Source organism: Aquarana catesbeiana, linkage group LG02 (genome assembly GCF_042186555.1).
Source record: "Aquarana catesbeiana isolate 2022-GZ linkage group LG02, ASM4218655v1, whole genome shotgun sequence".
Classification (NCBI taxonomy): Eukaryota; Metazoa; Chordata; class Amphibia; order Anura; family Ranidae; genus Aquarana; species Aquarana catesbeiana.
Window position 1 is genome coordinate 55,578,092 of NC_133325.1, and position 17,540 is coordinate 55,595,631.

At 43.4% G+C, this 17,540-nt stretch overlaps 1 protein-coding gene across 1 annotated transcript in view; it reads right to left on the reverse strand.

Annotated features, from left to right (window-relative positions):
- Positions 1 to 17,540, reverse strand: part of SYTL2 (synaptotagmin like 2) — a 67,982-nt gene that overhangs the window by 22,862 nt on the left and 27,580 nt on the right. Inside the window, exon 6 of the mRNA XM_073617851.1 lies at positions 1,067 to 1,172. Within this exon, the coding sequence (XP_073473952.1) occupies positions 1,067 to 1,172 (106 nt within the window). The remainder of the gene's footprint in view (positions 1 to 1,066; positions 1,173 to 17,540) is intronic.

The following is a 17,540-nucleotide window of genomic DNA, read 5'->3' on the forward strand; positions in this document are numbered from 1 at the left end:
GTGAGACACCTAGCCCGCGGGTACGGGCAGCGCCTAGGGAGCCAGAACCATCCGGTATGCCGTTCGTATGGGCGGGGGAGAGAGAGATGAGAACGGAGATGGGACGGAGCACACAGCGTCCTTGCTCACACTCACTCCATACCGCCGCTCACCACGCACCCGCCCATCCGGTCACGCCCCGTGCGAAACAGCTTTCTGCTAATGCCCTTATTTAATATGCTCTTAAAGCAAACCCATCTCTCCTCCGTATTCTTTGTTCCTAATATTTTATCCCAATTTATGTCTTTTAGCAAGGTTTGTAGTTTAGGGGAGTTGGCTCTTTTGAAATTCAGTGTCTTTGTATTCCCTTTATGTTTCCTATTTGTGTGATTTATACTGAAACTAATTGACCTGTGATCGCTGTTACCTAAATTGCCCCGTATTTCCACATCTGTGATCAGGTCTGTATTGTTGGTAATCAGTAGATCCAGTAATGTTTTATTTCTAGTTGGTGCGTCTACCATCTGACCCATAAAATTGTCCTGCAAGACATTAAGGAACTGGCGAGCCTTAAATGAATGCGCGGTTCCCTCCGCCCAGTCTATGTCTGGATAATTAAAATCCCCCATTACTTAAAGTAGAGCTTTAGATTTAGTTGAAATGGTTTGTTTGAAAAAACTATTTACGTCATTAACAGATGCAGCGGCTGTGTGCACAGTGTAAACTGATCGTAGCCTCATCTACATACAGTATACAGTACTGTGTTCCGGAAGTGGGACAATATCTTCCCGTCTTGGGTCTGCATCCAAAGGCTGCGAGTACACAGCTAGGGGATGGATACAGATGGCAAAAGTAAAGGCCTCCTGCATCATGCAGTACAGGAGCCAGCGCTCGTCTAAAGAACGCCGCAACAAAAATTGGATAAAAAGAATATATATATATATATATATATATATATATATAAATAAAAAAACACACACATTTATTGGTTTTAATACTGGACACCTAGCTGCAATAATTACTCTTGATGTCTACCCAAAGTTCAGCCTAAAATAGAGCATGAAAATCAGAGGAATATATGGCTTACCATTTAACAAAGGAGTTAATTTTGTTACCCCGCAGCATAGGCAGCTGCAGACAATCTTTCATCGAGATGTAGACCTCCCCAGTTAGGTTTGGCTTTGTCCCTGGTCCTGGATACAGGAGAGAAAAAAAATATTAATGAGGTGTGCCAGATTATGCCATGTCATTTTCAAATGATACAAAAATAGTAAGGCTACCAGTCTGTAAGGTATGAAGCAGCTAGGCAATAATACAAATCTGAGACCTGTTTATGGTTACCTGCAGCCTTCAGTCCTTCTACTAAGGTACAAACCTTTCTAAAGATATAGAGATGTTGTAAACCCTTACATATACCCAGTGAAGTGACTGGCCTCAGGTGATACACAGATGGAACAAATTCTCCTACAAAAGTTGTACCTGTGTAGCTGCGGTCCTATCTTCTTTGCATCTGTTCAAAGTGCTGAATTTTAAAGGGGTTGTAAAGGTAAAAGTTTTTTCACCTTAATGCATTCTATGCATTAAGGTGAAAAAACATCCGACAATACCGGCCCCCCCAACCCCCCCCGTTTTACTTACCTGACCCCTCGAAAGTCCCGCGCTCGCCCCTGACATCCTCTTCGCCGCTCAGCCTGGCCGTCGATTGGTTACAGTGGATGGATTGAAAGCAGTGCAGCCATTGGCTCGCGCTGCTGTCAATCACATCCAATGATGCGGCACGGCGGGGGGCGGGGCCGAGTGATACAGTGAGTGGCTATGGCTGTATCACGGGAGCACGCCCACAAGCACTCAACACCATGCGAGGGAGCTTGCATGAAGGTGTTGAGTCCTTGCGGGGGGGAGCCAAGACAGCCACCGAGGGACCCCAGAAGACCAGGTTCGGGGCCACTCTGTGCAAAACGAGCTGCACAGTGGAGGTAAGTATAACATGTTAGTTATTTTTTTTTTTTTTAAATTATCTTTAGCGATCCTTTAAAGCTTGTTCGAAAGTCCAGAAAAAGGGGGGCGGAGGGCAGAAATTACACTCTGCAAGAGCTCAGTGTGGAGAGTTCAGCGATCATGAAGAAAAGAAAGGCGCCTCCAAGTCCAATATTAACAGATTTATTATTGAACAAAAGGGGATTAAAAACATTAATGCCCCGTACACACGGTCGGATTTTGTGACGGAAAATGTGTGATAGGACCTTGTTGTCGGAAATTCCGACCGTGTGTGGGCTCCATCACACATTTTCCATCAGATTTTCCGACACACAAAGTTTGAGAGCAGGATATAAAATTTTGCGACAACAAAATCCGTTGTCGGAAATTCCGATCGTGTGTACACAAATCCGACGGACAAACTGTCACGCATGCTCAGAATAAATAAAGAGATGAAAGCTATTGGCTACTGCCCCGTTTATAGTCCCGACGTACGTGTTTTACGTCACCGCGTTCAGAACGATCGGATTTTCCGACAACTTTGTGTGACCGTGTGTATGCAAGACAAGTTTGAACCAACATCCGTCGGAAAAAATCCTAGGATTTTGTTGTCGGAATGTCCAAACAAAGTCCGACCGTGTGTACGGGGCATTACAAGTAGGGTTGCACCAATACTGGTATCGGTGCCGACACTAAGCGTTTGAGTATCGGTACTCGTGCAAATGCGCCGATACCTGTAACGGATACATTCAGGTTCGGCTCTTTCCCCCCTGCTGACAGATGAAATGTATACAAAAGAATGCAGGCAATCAGAGGTTGTTAATAAAGGAGCGGAGCCGCCGCACCCTTGACAACCGATGACGTTTTAGCCATTAATGGGATTTCCCTTCCTCGCAGTGGACTCACCCCCTCCGTCTCTGTTTTTTGTGTCCTCTGGGCGATGTGCTTCTCCTCCTCAGGCTCCTCTGCAGGCGGCTTCCGGGTGACAGATCTGCCTGGTGAGTAGTATGTCCTGCACTTTGCTTCCCCCCACCTCTGATGACTTTCCCTTAGTGTCTCAGCTGCTGCAGAACTTTTAGGAGGGGGAGGGCAAGTCTGCAGGGTGTTGTAGTGCAGTGATTGGCAATGTGTGGGTTCCCAAATACCCCTCTTCCCCTCCCTTCATATACAAACAATAACCCCTTTCCCACCCTAAATAATAACACTCCTTCCCACCCTAAACAATAACCCCCCCCACCAAAAAAAAGTAAAAGTTATAAAAAAAAAAGAAAAATGGGTATCTGTAATTGGCATTGGCGAGTACTTGAGGAAAAAGGATCGATACTCGTACTCGGTCTTAAAAAAAAACTGGTATCAGTGCAACCCTACTTACAAAATTGTAATGGGAATCAGGCATACAGTGAGGGGGAAAAAAAAAAGTATTTGATCCCCTGCTGATTTTGCACGTTTGCAATTTAATGGTAGGTTTATTTTAACAGTGGGGCAGAATAACAAAAATATACATTTCAAAAAAGTTAAATTGATTTGCATTTTAATGAGTGAAATAAGTATTTGATCCCCTATCAATCAGCAAAATTTCTGGCTTCCAGGTGTCTTCTATACAGGTAATGAGCTGAGATTAGGAGCACTCTTAAAAGGGAGTGCTCGCAATTGCAGCTTGTTACCTGTATAAAAAGACATCTGTCCGCAGAAGCAATCAATCAGATTCCAATCTCTCCACCATGGCCAAGACCAAAGAGCTGTCTAAGGATGTCAGGGACAAGATTGTAGACCTACACAAGGCTGGACTGGGCTACAAGACCATCGCCAAGCAGCTTGGTGAGAGGGTGACAACAGTAGGTGCAATTATTCGCAAATGGAAAAAATAAATAAAAACACAAAATAGAAAATAAAAACGGTCAGTCTCCCTCGGTCTGGGGCTCCATGCAAGATCTCACCTCGTGGAGTTTCAATGATCATAAGAATGGTGCGGAATCAGCCCAGAACTACACGGGGGAATCTTGTCAATGATCTCAAGGAAGCTGGGACCATAGTCACCGAGAAAACAATTGGTAAAACACTACACCGTGAAGGACCCCAATCCTGCAGCACCCACAAGGTCCCACTGCTCAAGAAAGCACATGTACAGGCACGTCTGAAGTTTGCCAATAAACATCTGAATGATTCAGAGGTGAACTGGATGAAAGTGTTGTGGTCAGAGGAGACCAAAATCAAGCTCTTTGGCATCAACTCAACTCACCATGTTTGGAGGAGGAGGAATGCTGCCCATGACCCCCTAGAACACCATCCCTACCATCAAACATGGAGGTGGAAACATTATGCTTTGGGGTGTTTTTCTGCTAAGGGGACAGGACAACTTCACTGCATCAAAGCGATGGTGGACGGGGCCACATACTGTCAAATCTTGGGTGAGAACCTCCTTCCCTCAGCCAGGGCATTGAAAATGGGTGGTGGATGGGTATTCTAGCATGACAATGACCCAAAACACACGGCCAAGGCAACAAAGGAGTGGCTCAAGAAGAAGCACATTAAGGACCTGGAGTGGCCTAGCCAGTCTCCAGACCTTAATCCCATAGAAAATTTGTGCAGGGAGCTTAAGGTTCGAGTTACCAAACATCAGCCTCAAAACCCTAATGACTTGGAGAGGATCTGCAAAGAGAAGTGGGACAAAATCCTTCCTGAGATTTGTGCAAACCTGATGGACAACTACAAGAAACATCTGACGTCCGTTATTGCCAACAAGGGTTTCTTCACAAAGTACTAAGTCATGTTTTGCAAAGGGGTCAAATACTTATTTCACTTATTAAAATGCAAATCAATTTAACTTTTTAAATGTGTTTTTCTGGATATTTTTGTTGTTATTCTGTCTCTCACTGATAAAATAAACCTACCATTAAAATTATAGACTGATCAATTCTTTGTCAGTGAACAAATGTACAAAATCAGCAGAAAGTCAAATACTTTTTTCTCTTACTGTATAACAGAGTCCTAATGCAAGTCGCTTATCCTTCATGTCTTCATCCAGCAGCTGTCAGAATCCCAGATGATGCGCAGGAGCGAAGAGATGGTGAGGCAGCCCAGGGTCTGGATCCACACTGGAAAGCACGAGGCCGATGTGGCGTCAGGGGAGGGTGGTAACGTGTTTCGGAGCATGCGGGCTCCTTCATCAGACCTACGCCCATATTTGCCTGGTGGGCTTATAAGAGGTGAGGGGGAGGAGAAGGGAAAGGATAAAAGGGGAGGAGTATGGACCCAGTAATTGGATGACTGGAGTCGGGATTGTGTTGCCGGAGACACACTAGGAGTGCAGCCTATCGCGGCCATACACACGTGGATCGTGTCGTTATGGCAAATTATAGCAATGATGCTGATCTGGGTGCCTTGAAGATGATACTTAGAGGCATTTAAAAAAAATAAAAGTAAATTTAAAAATAAAAAGATTAAAATGAATGTACCAATAAAGAGCATACACAATACAATGATCCGAGATGCAAAATAAGGGAATTGTATATTGACAGACATATTTCAGACAGCATAAATTTCTTAAAGGGCCAGGTCAAGAGCGGTGAGTCAGAGCCAGTTATGGCAGAGGATGGTATGTACTTAACTTTTCTTTGGGGGTCCATATGGACATCATAGGGAAAAAGAAGTTCATTAAATAGGATATGTAGGAGACGATAATGAACCTAGCCATGGCATTTACTGAAAGCAGATTTTATGCTCCATTAGGTAATGGATAGTAGTCCAAAATTGGGGATGTTAATAATGTTGGTAAAGAAAAGACTTATTCTATTAGGACCAATTTGGAACATTATGGGAGTTCGATTGTGTATAGCGGTAGAAATGGTCAGGTGCATGCAATGCCACTAGCAACTATGTGAATTATACCTTGTCTGTGTTGTGGGTCAAGTATCTGGTTGTGAATGACAAATGAAGAAATGTCTCCTGTGGGAGGCAGCGGTCAAGAAAATGTTAGTATAAAGTTCAGTTTATGCATGATGTCATAGTATGGTGTACCAGTTCTATAGTGCAGTGTTTATTTCTAATTCTTCATTAATACCCCCTGGGGAGAGCACGTCTATATATCCAATCCAATGAGGGCATGCGGCATGGTACAGTTCAGGAGGGAGTGGGGGGCGCTCGCTCATCCCCACCCCCATTCCTGACCGGCCGGGCTGCGTGCTTGGATAAGGGTCTGGTATGGATTTGGGGGGACCCCCACGCAGTTTTTCGGCGTAGGGGGTTCCCCTTAAGGTCCATACCAGACCCAAGGGCCTGGTATTCTCCTGGAGGGGGAACCCATGCCGTTTTTTTATTTAAAATTTGGCACAGAGTTCCCCCTTAAGATTCATACCAAACACAGTGCCGGGTATTGACGGGGATCCAAGTCGGATCCCCATTCATTGAAAGTCGGACGCATGCCGGCTTCATGTCGCAGGGCAAAGTCGGATCCAAAGTAGGACGGCTGTCGTGACGCACCAGTGTGAACCCAGCCAAAAGCACAGGGCTGCAGGTGGAAACAATCAAAAAAATCATCTTCATCTCCCTTCCACAGCCCTGTCCACCAGTGAAGCTGCCCTATCTGCCCTGTATGCTGTATGGCCACAAATGAGCACATATACAGAGATGCGTCTTGAATCCATATAAAACCTATTTCAAAACAAATGTTACATAAAGAAAAAGACCTCCAAACACCCATCTGTATATATCACAAAGAACAACCCCCTATATACAGTATCTCACAAAAGTGAGTACACCCCTATTAACACATTAATAGAAAGTTATGTGGAAGGGTAAAGTGTGTAAGAAAAAGGTGCACAAGCAACAGGGATGACAGCCTGGAGAGGATTGTCAGGAAAAGGCCATATAAAAGTGTTGGGGACTTTCACAAGAAGTGGACTGAGGCTGGAGTCAGTGCATCAAGAGCCACCACACACAGACGGACCCTGGACATGGGTTTCAAATGTCATATTCCTCTTGTCAAGCCACTCCTGAACAACAAACAATGTCAGAAGCGTCTTACCCGTCTTAAGCTTCCACAGTTTGTGTTGATTTGAGGAGCCATGTCATCTGCTGGTGTTGGTCCACTGTGCTTTATTAAGTCCAGGGTCAACGCAGCCATCTACCAGGAGATTTTGGAGCACTTCATGCTTTCTTCTGCAGACGAGCTCTATGGGGATGCTGACTTCATTTTCCAGCAGGACTTGACACCTGCCCACACTGCCAAAAGCACCAAAACCTGCTTCAATCGCCGTGTGATTACTGTGCTTGATTGGCCAGCAAACTCGCCTGACCTGAACCCTATAGACACTCTATGGGGCATTGCCAAGAGAAAGATGAGAGACATGAGACCGAACAATGCAGAAGAGCTGAAGGCTGCTATTGAAGCATCCTGGTCTTCCATAACACCTCAGCAGTGCCATGCTGCATTGAGGCAGTAATTGCTGCAAAGGGGGCCCAAACCAAGTACTGAGTACATATGCATGCCTATACTTTTCAGAGGTCCGATATTGTTTTATGTACAATCCTTGTTTTATTGATTGGATGTAATATTCTAATTTTCTGAGATTGTGGATTTGGGGTTTTCATGAGCTGTAAGCCATAATCATTACAATTATGAAAAATCACGGCTTGAACTATTGCTGCAATAAAAAATATGTGAACCCTTTTGGAATGATATGAATTTCTGCACAAATTGGTCATAAAATGTGATCTGATCTTCATCTAAGTCACAATAATAGACAATCACAGTCTGCTTAAACTAATAACACACAAAGAATTAAATGTTACCATATTTTTATTGAACACACCATGTAAACATTCACAGTGCAGGTGGAAAAAGTATGTGAACCCCTAGACTATGAGATCTCCAAGAGCTAATTGGAGTGAGGTATCTGCCAACTGAAGTCCAATCAATTAGATGAGATTGGAGGTGTTGGTTACAGCTGCCCTGCCCTATAAAAAACACACACCAGTTCTGGGTTTGCTTTTCACAAGAAGCATTGCCTGATGTGAATGATGCCTCGCACAAAAGAGCTCTCAGAATACCTACGATTAAGAATTGTTGACTTGCATAAAGCTGGAAAGGGTTATAAAAGTATCTCCAAAAGCCTTGCTGTTCATCAGTCCACGGTAAGGCAAATTGTCTATACATGGAGAAAGTTCAGCACTGCTGCTACTCTTCCTAGGAGTGGGCGTCCTGTAAAGATGACTGCAAGAGCACAGCGCAGACTGCTCAGTGAGGTGAAGAAGAATCCTAGAGTGTCAGCTAAAGACTTACAAAAGTCTCTGGCATATGCTAACATCCCTGTTAGCAGGGATGTTAGCAAACAAGAATGGATTTCATGGGAGGATACCAGAGAGGAAGCCACTGCTGTCCAAAAAAAACATTGCTGCACGTTTACCGTTTGCACAAGAGCACCTGGATATTCCACAGCAGTACTGGCAAAATATTCTGTGGACAGATGAAACCAAAGTTGAGTTCTTTGGAAGAAACACACAACACAAGTGGCTGAAGAGCTGGTGTAGTAAGGAGGGGTTTGGGTTCCTGGAGGACTGGGCCGACTTCTCAGTCGGTAACCGGTACTATAGAAGGGACGGACTGCACCTAAATGAGGAGGGTGCAGATCTGCTGGGAATGAAGATGGCCAAAAAGTTAGAGGGGTTTTTAAACTAGGCGATGGGGGGGGAGGGTCCAGAGACAGTGATAGCCAGCGCGGAAGATATTCCAGAGGGTAGTATTGGGGGCATTAGTGGTAGGTTAACCAAAGCACAAAAACACAAGGTGAGTATAGTAGCAAGTCCAAGTTGCAATCTTGAAACACCCAATACGAGGACAATATGCGACCGGTCTAAACTATGTGGCATGTTCACCAATGCCAGGAGCCTGGCGGACAAGATGGGTGAACTAGAGATACTGTTGTACAAGGAGGATTTGGATTTTGTGGGAATTTCAGAGACCTGGTTCAACAGCTCTCATGATTGGCTGGCAAACATTCAAGGGTATACCCTATACCGCAAGGATAGAGAGGGTAAAAAAGGGGGAGGGGTATGCCTATATATCAAGAATAATGTACAAGTGAATGTGAGAGATGACATCACTGAGGGGGCTAGGGAGGAGGTGGAATCTTTATGGGTAGAGCTCCAAAGGGATGAAGCTAAGGGGAAAATAATACTGGGAGTATGCTATAGGCCCCCTAACCTGAGGGAGGAAGTGGAGACGGATCTCCTATCACAAATTGGATTAGCAGCAAGGATGGGAAGTGTTATCATAATGGGGGATTTTAATTATCCAGACATAGACTGGGCGGAGGGAACCGCGCATTCATTTAAGGCTCGCCAGTTCCTTAATGTCTTGCAGGACAATTTTATGGGTCAGATGGTAGACGCACCAACTAGAAATAAAACATTACTAGATCTACTGATTACCAACAATACAGACCTGATAACAGATGTGGAAATACGGGGCAATTTAGGTAACAGCGATCACAGGTCAATTAGTTTCAGTATAAATCACACAAATAGGAGACATGAAGGGAACACAAAGACACTGAATTTCAAAAGAGCCAACTTCCCTAAACTACAAACCTTGCTAAAAGGCATAAATTGGGATAAAATATTAGGAACAAAGAATACAGAGGAGAGATGGGTTTGCTTTAAGAGCATATTAAATAAGGGCATTAGCCAATGTATCCCATTGGGTAATAAATTTAAAAGAGCGAACAAACATCCTGGATGGCTTAACTCCAATGTAAAAATGCATATAAAAGCAAAGGAGAAGGCCTTCAAAAAATACAAGGTTGAGGGATCATCCACAGCATTCAGAATTTATAAAGAATGCAATAAGAAATGTAAGGGTGCAATTAGGATGGCTAAGATAGAACATGAAAGACACATAGCGGAGGAGAGCAAAAAAAATCCCAAGAAATTCTTTAAGTATGTAAACAGTAAAAAAGGGAGGACAGACCATATTGGCCCCATAAAGAATGAGGAAGGACATCTGGTTACAAAGGATGGGGAGATGGCAGAGGTATTGAATTTATTCTTCTCCTCAGTATTCACGAGTGAATCGGGGGGCTTCAGTAACCAAAACTGCAGTGTTTATCCTCATGACACAACACAGGAAGCACCTACATGGTTAACAGAGGACGGAATTAAAATTAGACTTGAGAAACTTAACATTAATAAATCACCGGGACCAGATGGCTTGCATCCGAGGGTACTTAGGGAACTCAGTCAGGTGATTGCCAGACCGTTGTTCCTAATTTTTACAGACAGTCTATTGACTGGAATGGTGCCAGCTGATTGGAGAAAAGCCAATGTAGCACCAATATTTAAAAAGGGCCCAAAAAACATCCCTGGGAATTACAGACCAGTTAGCCTAACATCAATAGTATGTAAACTCTTGGAGGGGATGATAAGGGACTATATACAAGATTTTAGTAATAAGAATGATATCATTAGCAGTAATCAGCATGGATTCATGAAGAATCGTTCTTGCCAAACCAATCTATTAACCTTCTATGAGGAGGTGAGTTGCCATCTAGATAAAGGAAGGCCCGTAGACGTGGTGTATCTGGATTTTGCAAAAGCATTTGACACAGTTCCCCATAAACGTTTACTGTACAAAATAAGGTGCGTTGGCATGGACCATAGGGTGAGTACATGGATTGAAAACTGGCTACAAGGGCGTGTTCAGAGGGTGGTGATAAATGGGGAGTACTCAGAATGGTCAGGGGTGGGTAGTGGGGTCCCCCAGGGTTCTGTGCTGGGACCAATCCTATTTAATTTGTTCATAAATGACCTGGAGGATGGGATAAACAGTTCCATCTCTGTATTTGCAGACGATACTAAGCTAAGCAGGGCAATAACTTCTCCGCAGGATGTGGAAATCTTGCAAAAAGACCTGAACAAATTAATGGGGTGGGCGACTACATGGCAAATGAGGTTCAATGTAGAAAAATGTAAAATAATGCATTTGGGTGTCAAAAATATGAATGCAATCTATACACTGGGGGGAGAACCTCTGGGGGAATCTAGGATGGAAAAGGACTTGGGGGTCCTAGTGGATGATAGGCTCAGCAACGGCATGCAATGCCAAGCTGCTGCTAATAAAGCAAACAGAATATTGGCATGCATTAAAAGGGGGATCAACTGCAGAGATAAAACGATAATTCTCCCGCTCTACAAGACTCTGGTCCGCCCGCACCTGGAGTATGCTGTCCAGTTCTGGGCACCAGTCCTCAGGAGGGACGTACTGGAAATGGAGCGAGTACAAAGAAGGGCAACAAAGCTAATAAAGGGTCTGGAGGATCTTAGTTATGAGGAAAGGTTGCGAGCACTGAACTTATTCTCTCTGGAGAAGAGACGCTTGAGAGGGGATATGATTTCAATTTACAAATACTGTACTGGTGACCCCACAATAGGGATAAAACTTTTTTGCAGAAGAGAGTTTAATAAGACTCGTGGCCACTCATTGCAATTAGAGGAAAAGAGGTTTAACCTTAAACTACGTAGAGGGTTCTTTACTGTAAGAGCGGCAAGGATGTGGAATTCCCTTCCACAGGCGGTGGTCTCAGCGGGGAGCATTGATAGCTTCAAGAAACTATTAGATAATCACCTGAATGACCGCAATATACAGGGATATGTAATGTAATACTGACACATAATCACACACATAGGTTGGACTTGATGGACTTGTGTCTTTTTTCAACCTCACCTACTATGTAACACTATGTGTGGAGGAAAAGAGGCACAGCACACCAACTTCAAAACCTCATCCCAACTGTGAAGTATGGTGGTGTGGGGCATCATGGTTTGGGGCTGCTTTGCTGCGTCAGGGCCTGGATGGATTGCTATCATCAAAGGAAAAATTAATTCCCAAGTTTATCAAGACATTTTGCAGGAGAACTTAAGGCCATCTGTCCACCAGCTGAAGCTCAACAGAAGATGGGTGTTGCAACAGGACAACGACCCAAAGCATAGAAGTAAATCAACAACAGAATGGCTTAAACAGAAGAAAATACGCCTTCAGGAGTGGCCCAGAGTGCTGATCTCAACCCAATTGAGATGCTGTGGCATGACCTCAAGAAAGCGATTCACACCAGACATCCCAAGAATATTGCTAAACTGAAACAGTTCTGTAAAAAGTAATGGTCAAGAATTACTCCTGACCTTTGTGCACGTCTGATCTGCAACTACAGGAAACGTTTGGTTGAAGTTATTGCTGCCAAAGGAGGTTCAACCAGTTTACATACTTTTTCCACCTGCACTGTGAATATTTACATGGTGTGTTCAATAAAAACATGGTAACATTTATTTCTTTGTGTGTTATTAGTTTAAGCAGACTGTGATTGTCTATTGTTGTGACTTAGATGAAGATCAGATCACATTTTTTGACCAATTTGTGCAGAAATCCATATCATTCCAAAAGGGTTCACATACTTTTAATTGCAACTGTATCTTGCGTTGCATGTAATGAGTCTATGTCATATATTAGTTTCACCTTTTACCTTCCAAATTGAGACCAAAGTGTCAATATTTTGTGTGGCCACCATTATTTTCCAGCACTGCCTTAACCCTCTTGGGCATGGAGTTCACCAGAGCTTCACAAGTTGCCACTGGAGTCCTCTTCCACTCCTCCATGACGACATCACGGAGCTGGTGGATGTTAGAGACCTTGCGCTCCTCCACCTTCCGTTTGAGGATGCCCCACAGATGCTCAATAGTTTTTAGGCCTGGAGTCATGCTTGGACAGTCCATCACCTTTACCCTCAGCTTCTTTAGCAAGGCAGTGGTCATCTTGGAGGTGTATTTGGGGTCATTATGTTGGAATACTGAACTATAAGCGTTTTGCATGAGGACTCTCCCATTATATGCCCAATGTCTGCTACAAACTTGTAAGCGTTTAATCCCCTTGTGTTCAACAATAAATCTTTTAATATTGCACGCTCTTCATGATCAAAGTTGCTTCTCCTCATATAAGTGCTGCCCGAAGTACCATCTCTTCACTGCTGTTTAGGATCAAGCCATCTATCCCACACAAGAGCACCCTTATCTCTCTCTCTTTCTGAATAGTTCTGAGAGCTGATTGAAGGGAAGAGATACCCCCATCGCACAACTCACAAGAACAGAGCTGAGGATGTCAATCTGCTGGAGGTCCCTCCCCTGTCACCATTTTTATTTTGGTGTCAGGAAAACTTGTCAGAAGTGACTCATGCTGATAGCAGAGGAACGAAGAAGCAGATAAATGACACTTTGTGCTTTTGATTGAGACAAGTACACTCTGTAGAAGGATATGCTTTGTTTATACTTCATGTTTGGAGGTTTACAACCACTTTAAAGGTCACTTAAGACTCAGAAATATAGACCTTTCACAAACAATATGGCCAAAATGATCCCTTCAGGCGTTTCCACTGAAGGGTACAGTTAAAGCGGAGCTCCACCAAAAAGGGGAAGGAGGGGGGAGCGGGATTTTGACAGGTACCCACTCCTACTTCCGTTACTGTCTCATTAGGCGATTGTAAGCAGAAGTTCTCCCTCCCAAAGTCTTCTGGAACACACGACAAGTCCAAGAAGACTTTGAAGCCGCAAGCTGTCACAGCCGGGTGCCCACAGTAAAGACGTCGGAGCCACCAAGGGAGGACGCAGGGAGAACACAGCGCGGGTGAGTGCACTGCTGGATCGTGGGGCAGGTGAGTGACTGTTTATTAAAAGTCAGCAGCTACCGTTTTTGATATATAATATACAAAAAAATGGCTGTAACTCTGCTTTAATGCCACAGCATACAAAGACATTTTAGACAAGTGTGTGCTTTCAAAATTACAGTAACAGTTTGGTGAAAGTTTACTTTTCTGCTCCAGCATGACTGAACAAAGCCAGCTTCATAAGGACATGGTTTGAAGAGTTGTACTGAGTCTTAACCTCAACTCCACTGAACACCTTTTGGATGAATTGGAACGTTGATTGTGAGCCTGGTCTTCTCATCCAACATCAGTACCTGATCTCAATAATGTTCTTTTGGCTGAATGGGCACAAATCCCCACAAACACACTCCAAAGTCTTGTGGAAAGTCTTCCCAGAAGAGTGGAGGCTGTTGTAGCTAACAAAAGGCGCCAGCTACAAATGAATGACCATGGTTTCGGATGGCATGTCCAACAAGCTCCTATAATTATTCCAACTCTTGGTCATATTATATTGTGTGTATACATGTGGCAAAGAAACACATGAACAGTTTCTTTGGCTTGATAGCGGTATAACACCGACAAAATCGTGCTTTGCCTAACCTGTCCCAGCTACATGTGACCTATAAGCACAGAAGGGGCTCAGATAAAAGTATATATAGCCAAAACCTTTTCCTTTTAGTTTTGGATAAAGTAGGGAGGAAATCTTTACTATAGTATATTTCCATTTTGACTCTCACGTCGGTTGACGATCTTCTCCCCAGCTATATTGGAACCTGGGATGCGTCTTCCTTCAGAGGCGTAACTAGAACCTTCAGGGCCCCGGTGCAAGAAACCATGATGGGCCCCCCTTCCATCCGAGCCCCGGGCTTCCAATTTTGGGAGAGTATCCATGGACATCCTCCCAAAACCGTGCTTCCTGCATGACCCCTGGGACGTGCATCCAGCGCAATCACATCGGCCCTTTACCATGTGATCAGCTGATCACATGTAAACAGACTTGCTGGTTATCCACAGCCCTTTCCTCACATGCTGTGTCTGTGTGAGGAAAGGACTGCCGTTAACTGTCAAGAATGTCAGTAAATTGTTTACACTGATAATCAGTGCCCCAATCATCAGGGCCATCTATCAGTGCCCATCAGTGCTGCCTATCAGTGCCCATCAGTGCCTTCTATCAGTGCTCATCAGTGCCTTCTATCAGTGCTCATCAGTGTCTTCTATCAGTGCTCATCAGTGCCCATCAGTGCCTTCTATCAGTGCTCATCAGTGCCTTCTATCAGTGCTCATCAGTGCCCATTAGTGCCTTCTATCAGTGACCATCAGTGCTTTCTATCAGTGCCCATCAGTGCCTTCTATCAGTGCTCATCAGTGCCCATCAGTGCCTTCTATCAGTGCTCATCAGTGCCGTCTATCAGTGCTCATCAGTGCCTTCTATCAGTGCCCATCAGTGCCTTCTATCAGTGCCCATCAGTGCCTTCTATCAGTGCTCATCAGTGCCGTCTATCAGTGCTCATCAGTGCCTTCTATCAGTGCTCATCAGTGCCCATCAGTGCCTTCTATCAGTGCTCATCAGTGCCTTCTATCAGTGCCCATCAGTGCCTTCTATCAGTGCTCATCAGTGCCCATCAGTGCCTTCTATCAGTGCTCATCAGTGCCGTCTATCAGTGCTCATCAGTGCCTTCTATCAGTGCTCTTCAGTTTGTGCTTGTGGGTTTGTATCTGGTTTTCAGTGCTTGCCCCCCCAAAGCGCACGCAAGGTCCGTATAAAATATATGGAGTACTTTGCGGGTAGAGGGGCCATTGATATGCCAGAAAATGTTTAATAAACATTTTAAAAATATTTTTTTGGTTTAAACTGAAATAATATTTCCTTTGATTTACTTCTTGTGTTTCTTTTAGCTGTCTCCTAGGTTCTCCAATGGGCTTTTTTTTTTTTTTACATTTTCTTCAATAGTGCAAATGTAATTACATGAGGTGACAATATCTTCTTCAGCGAACTATTATTATGTTGTGGGTCTGCTACACACACACCTTGTTTTTGTTGTTAATGTATGTAATGTATTACTGTTAAAAATATACATCATTTTCAGCACCATGAATTAATTTTGCAGAGTCACGGAAATGGCATGATTGTGGCAAATTATAAAGCACTGTGGGAGTTATTTACTAAAGGAAAATCCACTTTGCACTACAAGTGCACTGCAAAGTGCCCTTGAAACTGCACTGAAAGTGCACATGTAGTGCAAAGTGGATTTGCCTTTAGTAAATAATCCCCATTTCAGTGTAAACACCAACTTAGTCCAAAAAATGATGTTGAGCATTGAAAGAAGAAGCCACACATTGTTGAGTAGAAAACTTTTTACTCTGTGCACATTCACATGTGTGTTAGAAAATGGCTTTTGAACAAACCAACATATTTTAGTAATAACATTTTTGTTTTTGACAGTACAAATAGCCTTTTTGTGTTAAAACGGGCATGTTTAAAACCATAAAACAATACACAACTCTGGAACATACAAAGTTTAACTTTGACAAAGTGAAGGCAATATCAGACATTAGTATGTCCAAACTGTGTTGATCTTGCCTTCATCAGATGGAGTGATGTCACCCCTGTGAAAGCCAAATTTTGAAGATGCACACAAATTGAGAGTTAAAATGGTGATTTCCCTCTTGATACCATGCCTAATGTCAACATGTGCTAGCTCCCATCATGGGGGATCAATGGACGTGTTTCGGGGGTGCAACCCCTTCCTGTCATCTACTTTATTTGCGAGGAAGGGGTTGCACCCCCAAAGCACGTACCTTGATATCCCGTAATGGCAAATAGCACATGTTGACACACTGTGTGCATCTTCAAAATTTGGCGTTCTAAAAAATATTTAAAATGTGTGAAAATACTAAAAATAAACTAGAAGAATTTTGTGTTTTTTTTTAGATTCTGCCTAAAGCATCAATGATGTTTTTGAGTCTTTTTTCCACATCATTGATGTCTTCCTTGATCTTTTGTAAATCACGATTGACACCATGATCTCCCCGATGAGGACGTGCGCACTTGCACTTGTGAAATGCGAATCTTCTTCCACAACATCCACATCACCTAAAATTAAAAAACATACCATGTATTATAAATATGCAGGCATACATCTATTACCTGAAGCTGTGGTCTCAGACACTCACCTGTTGTGGTCACTATTTCGCACACTTCATAAACCTCTCCTTCCTCCACATCTTCTGGTTGTGTTGTGGGGATTTGCTTTTCTTTCGGAGGTGGGGGGTCCCTGGTGTCCTCAGATGTCCCGAGTCTTTTCTCCCCTATGTGAATAAAAAAAGGTGTACTTAGCACACAGATATTTGAGACCAGAAATAGTAATATGAAACATTACTTGGAAGTGTCGTACAATTGTCTTTTTTGGCAGTGTTCCAAGTTGAAGACATTATTTTTTTCCCTTTCTAAAGCTGGAATACTTACCTTTTTTGTACAATTTTCACACATGGAGACACCCCTAGTATCCACTGGAGCACCTGTGTGGGACACCCTAACAAGTTTGTTCTGGTGTCCTACACTAGTGCTCCTGCGTCCAGATGTGTAAACAGCTGCTGAGTGTCCTCCCCTTACACTGAATCAAGTTTGCATTTCATTCTAGTACAAACCCATCCTGACAACAATGTCATAAACTTCTTTTAATAAAAATAGGCCTGAACAAATGTAGTTAACCTGGATCTGCCAAAAACATCGTATTAGTGGGCAAACGAACGATGTTTACTACGAACAATTACTGTGCCCACGAACCTGAAAGTTGCCATTTTAAACTGTACAGTAAAGAAAAGCACATGGAGCAGCAAGTAATAATAATAATAGGAACACACGACAACTACTTACTTTTTTGAAGAACTCTCTTGATC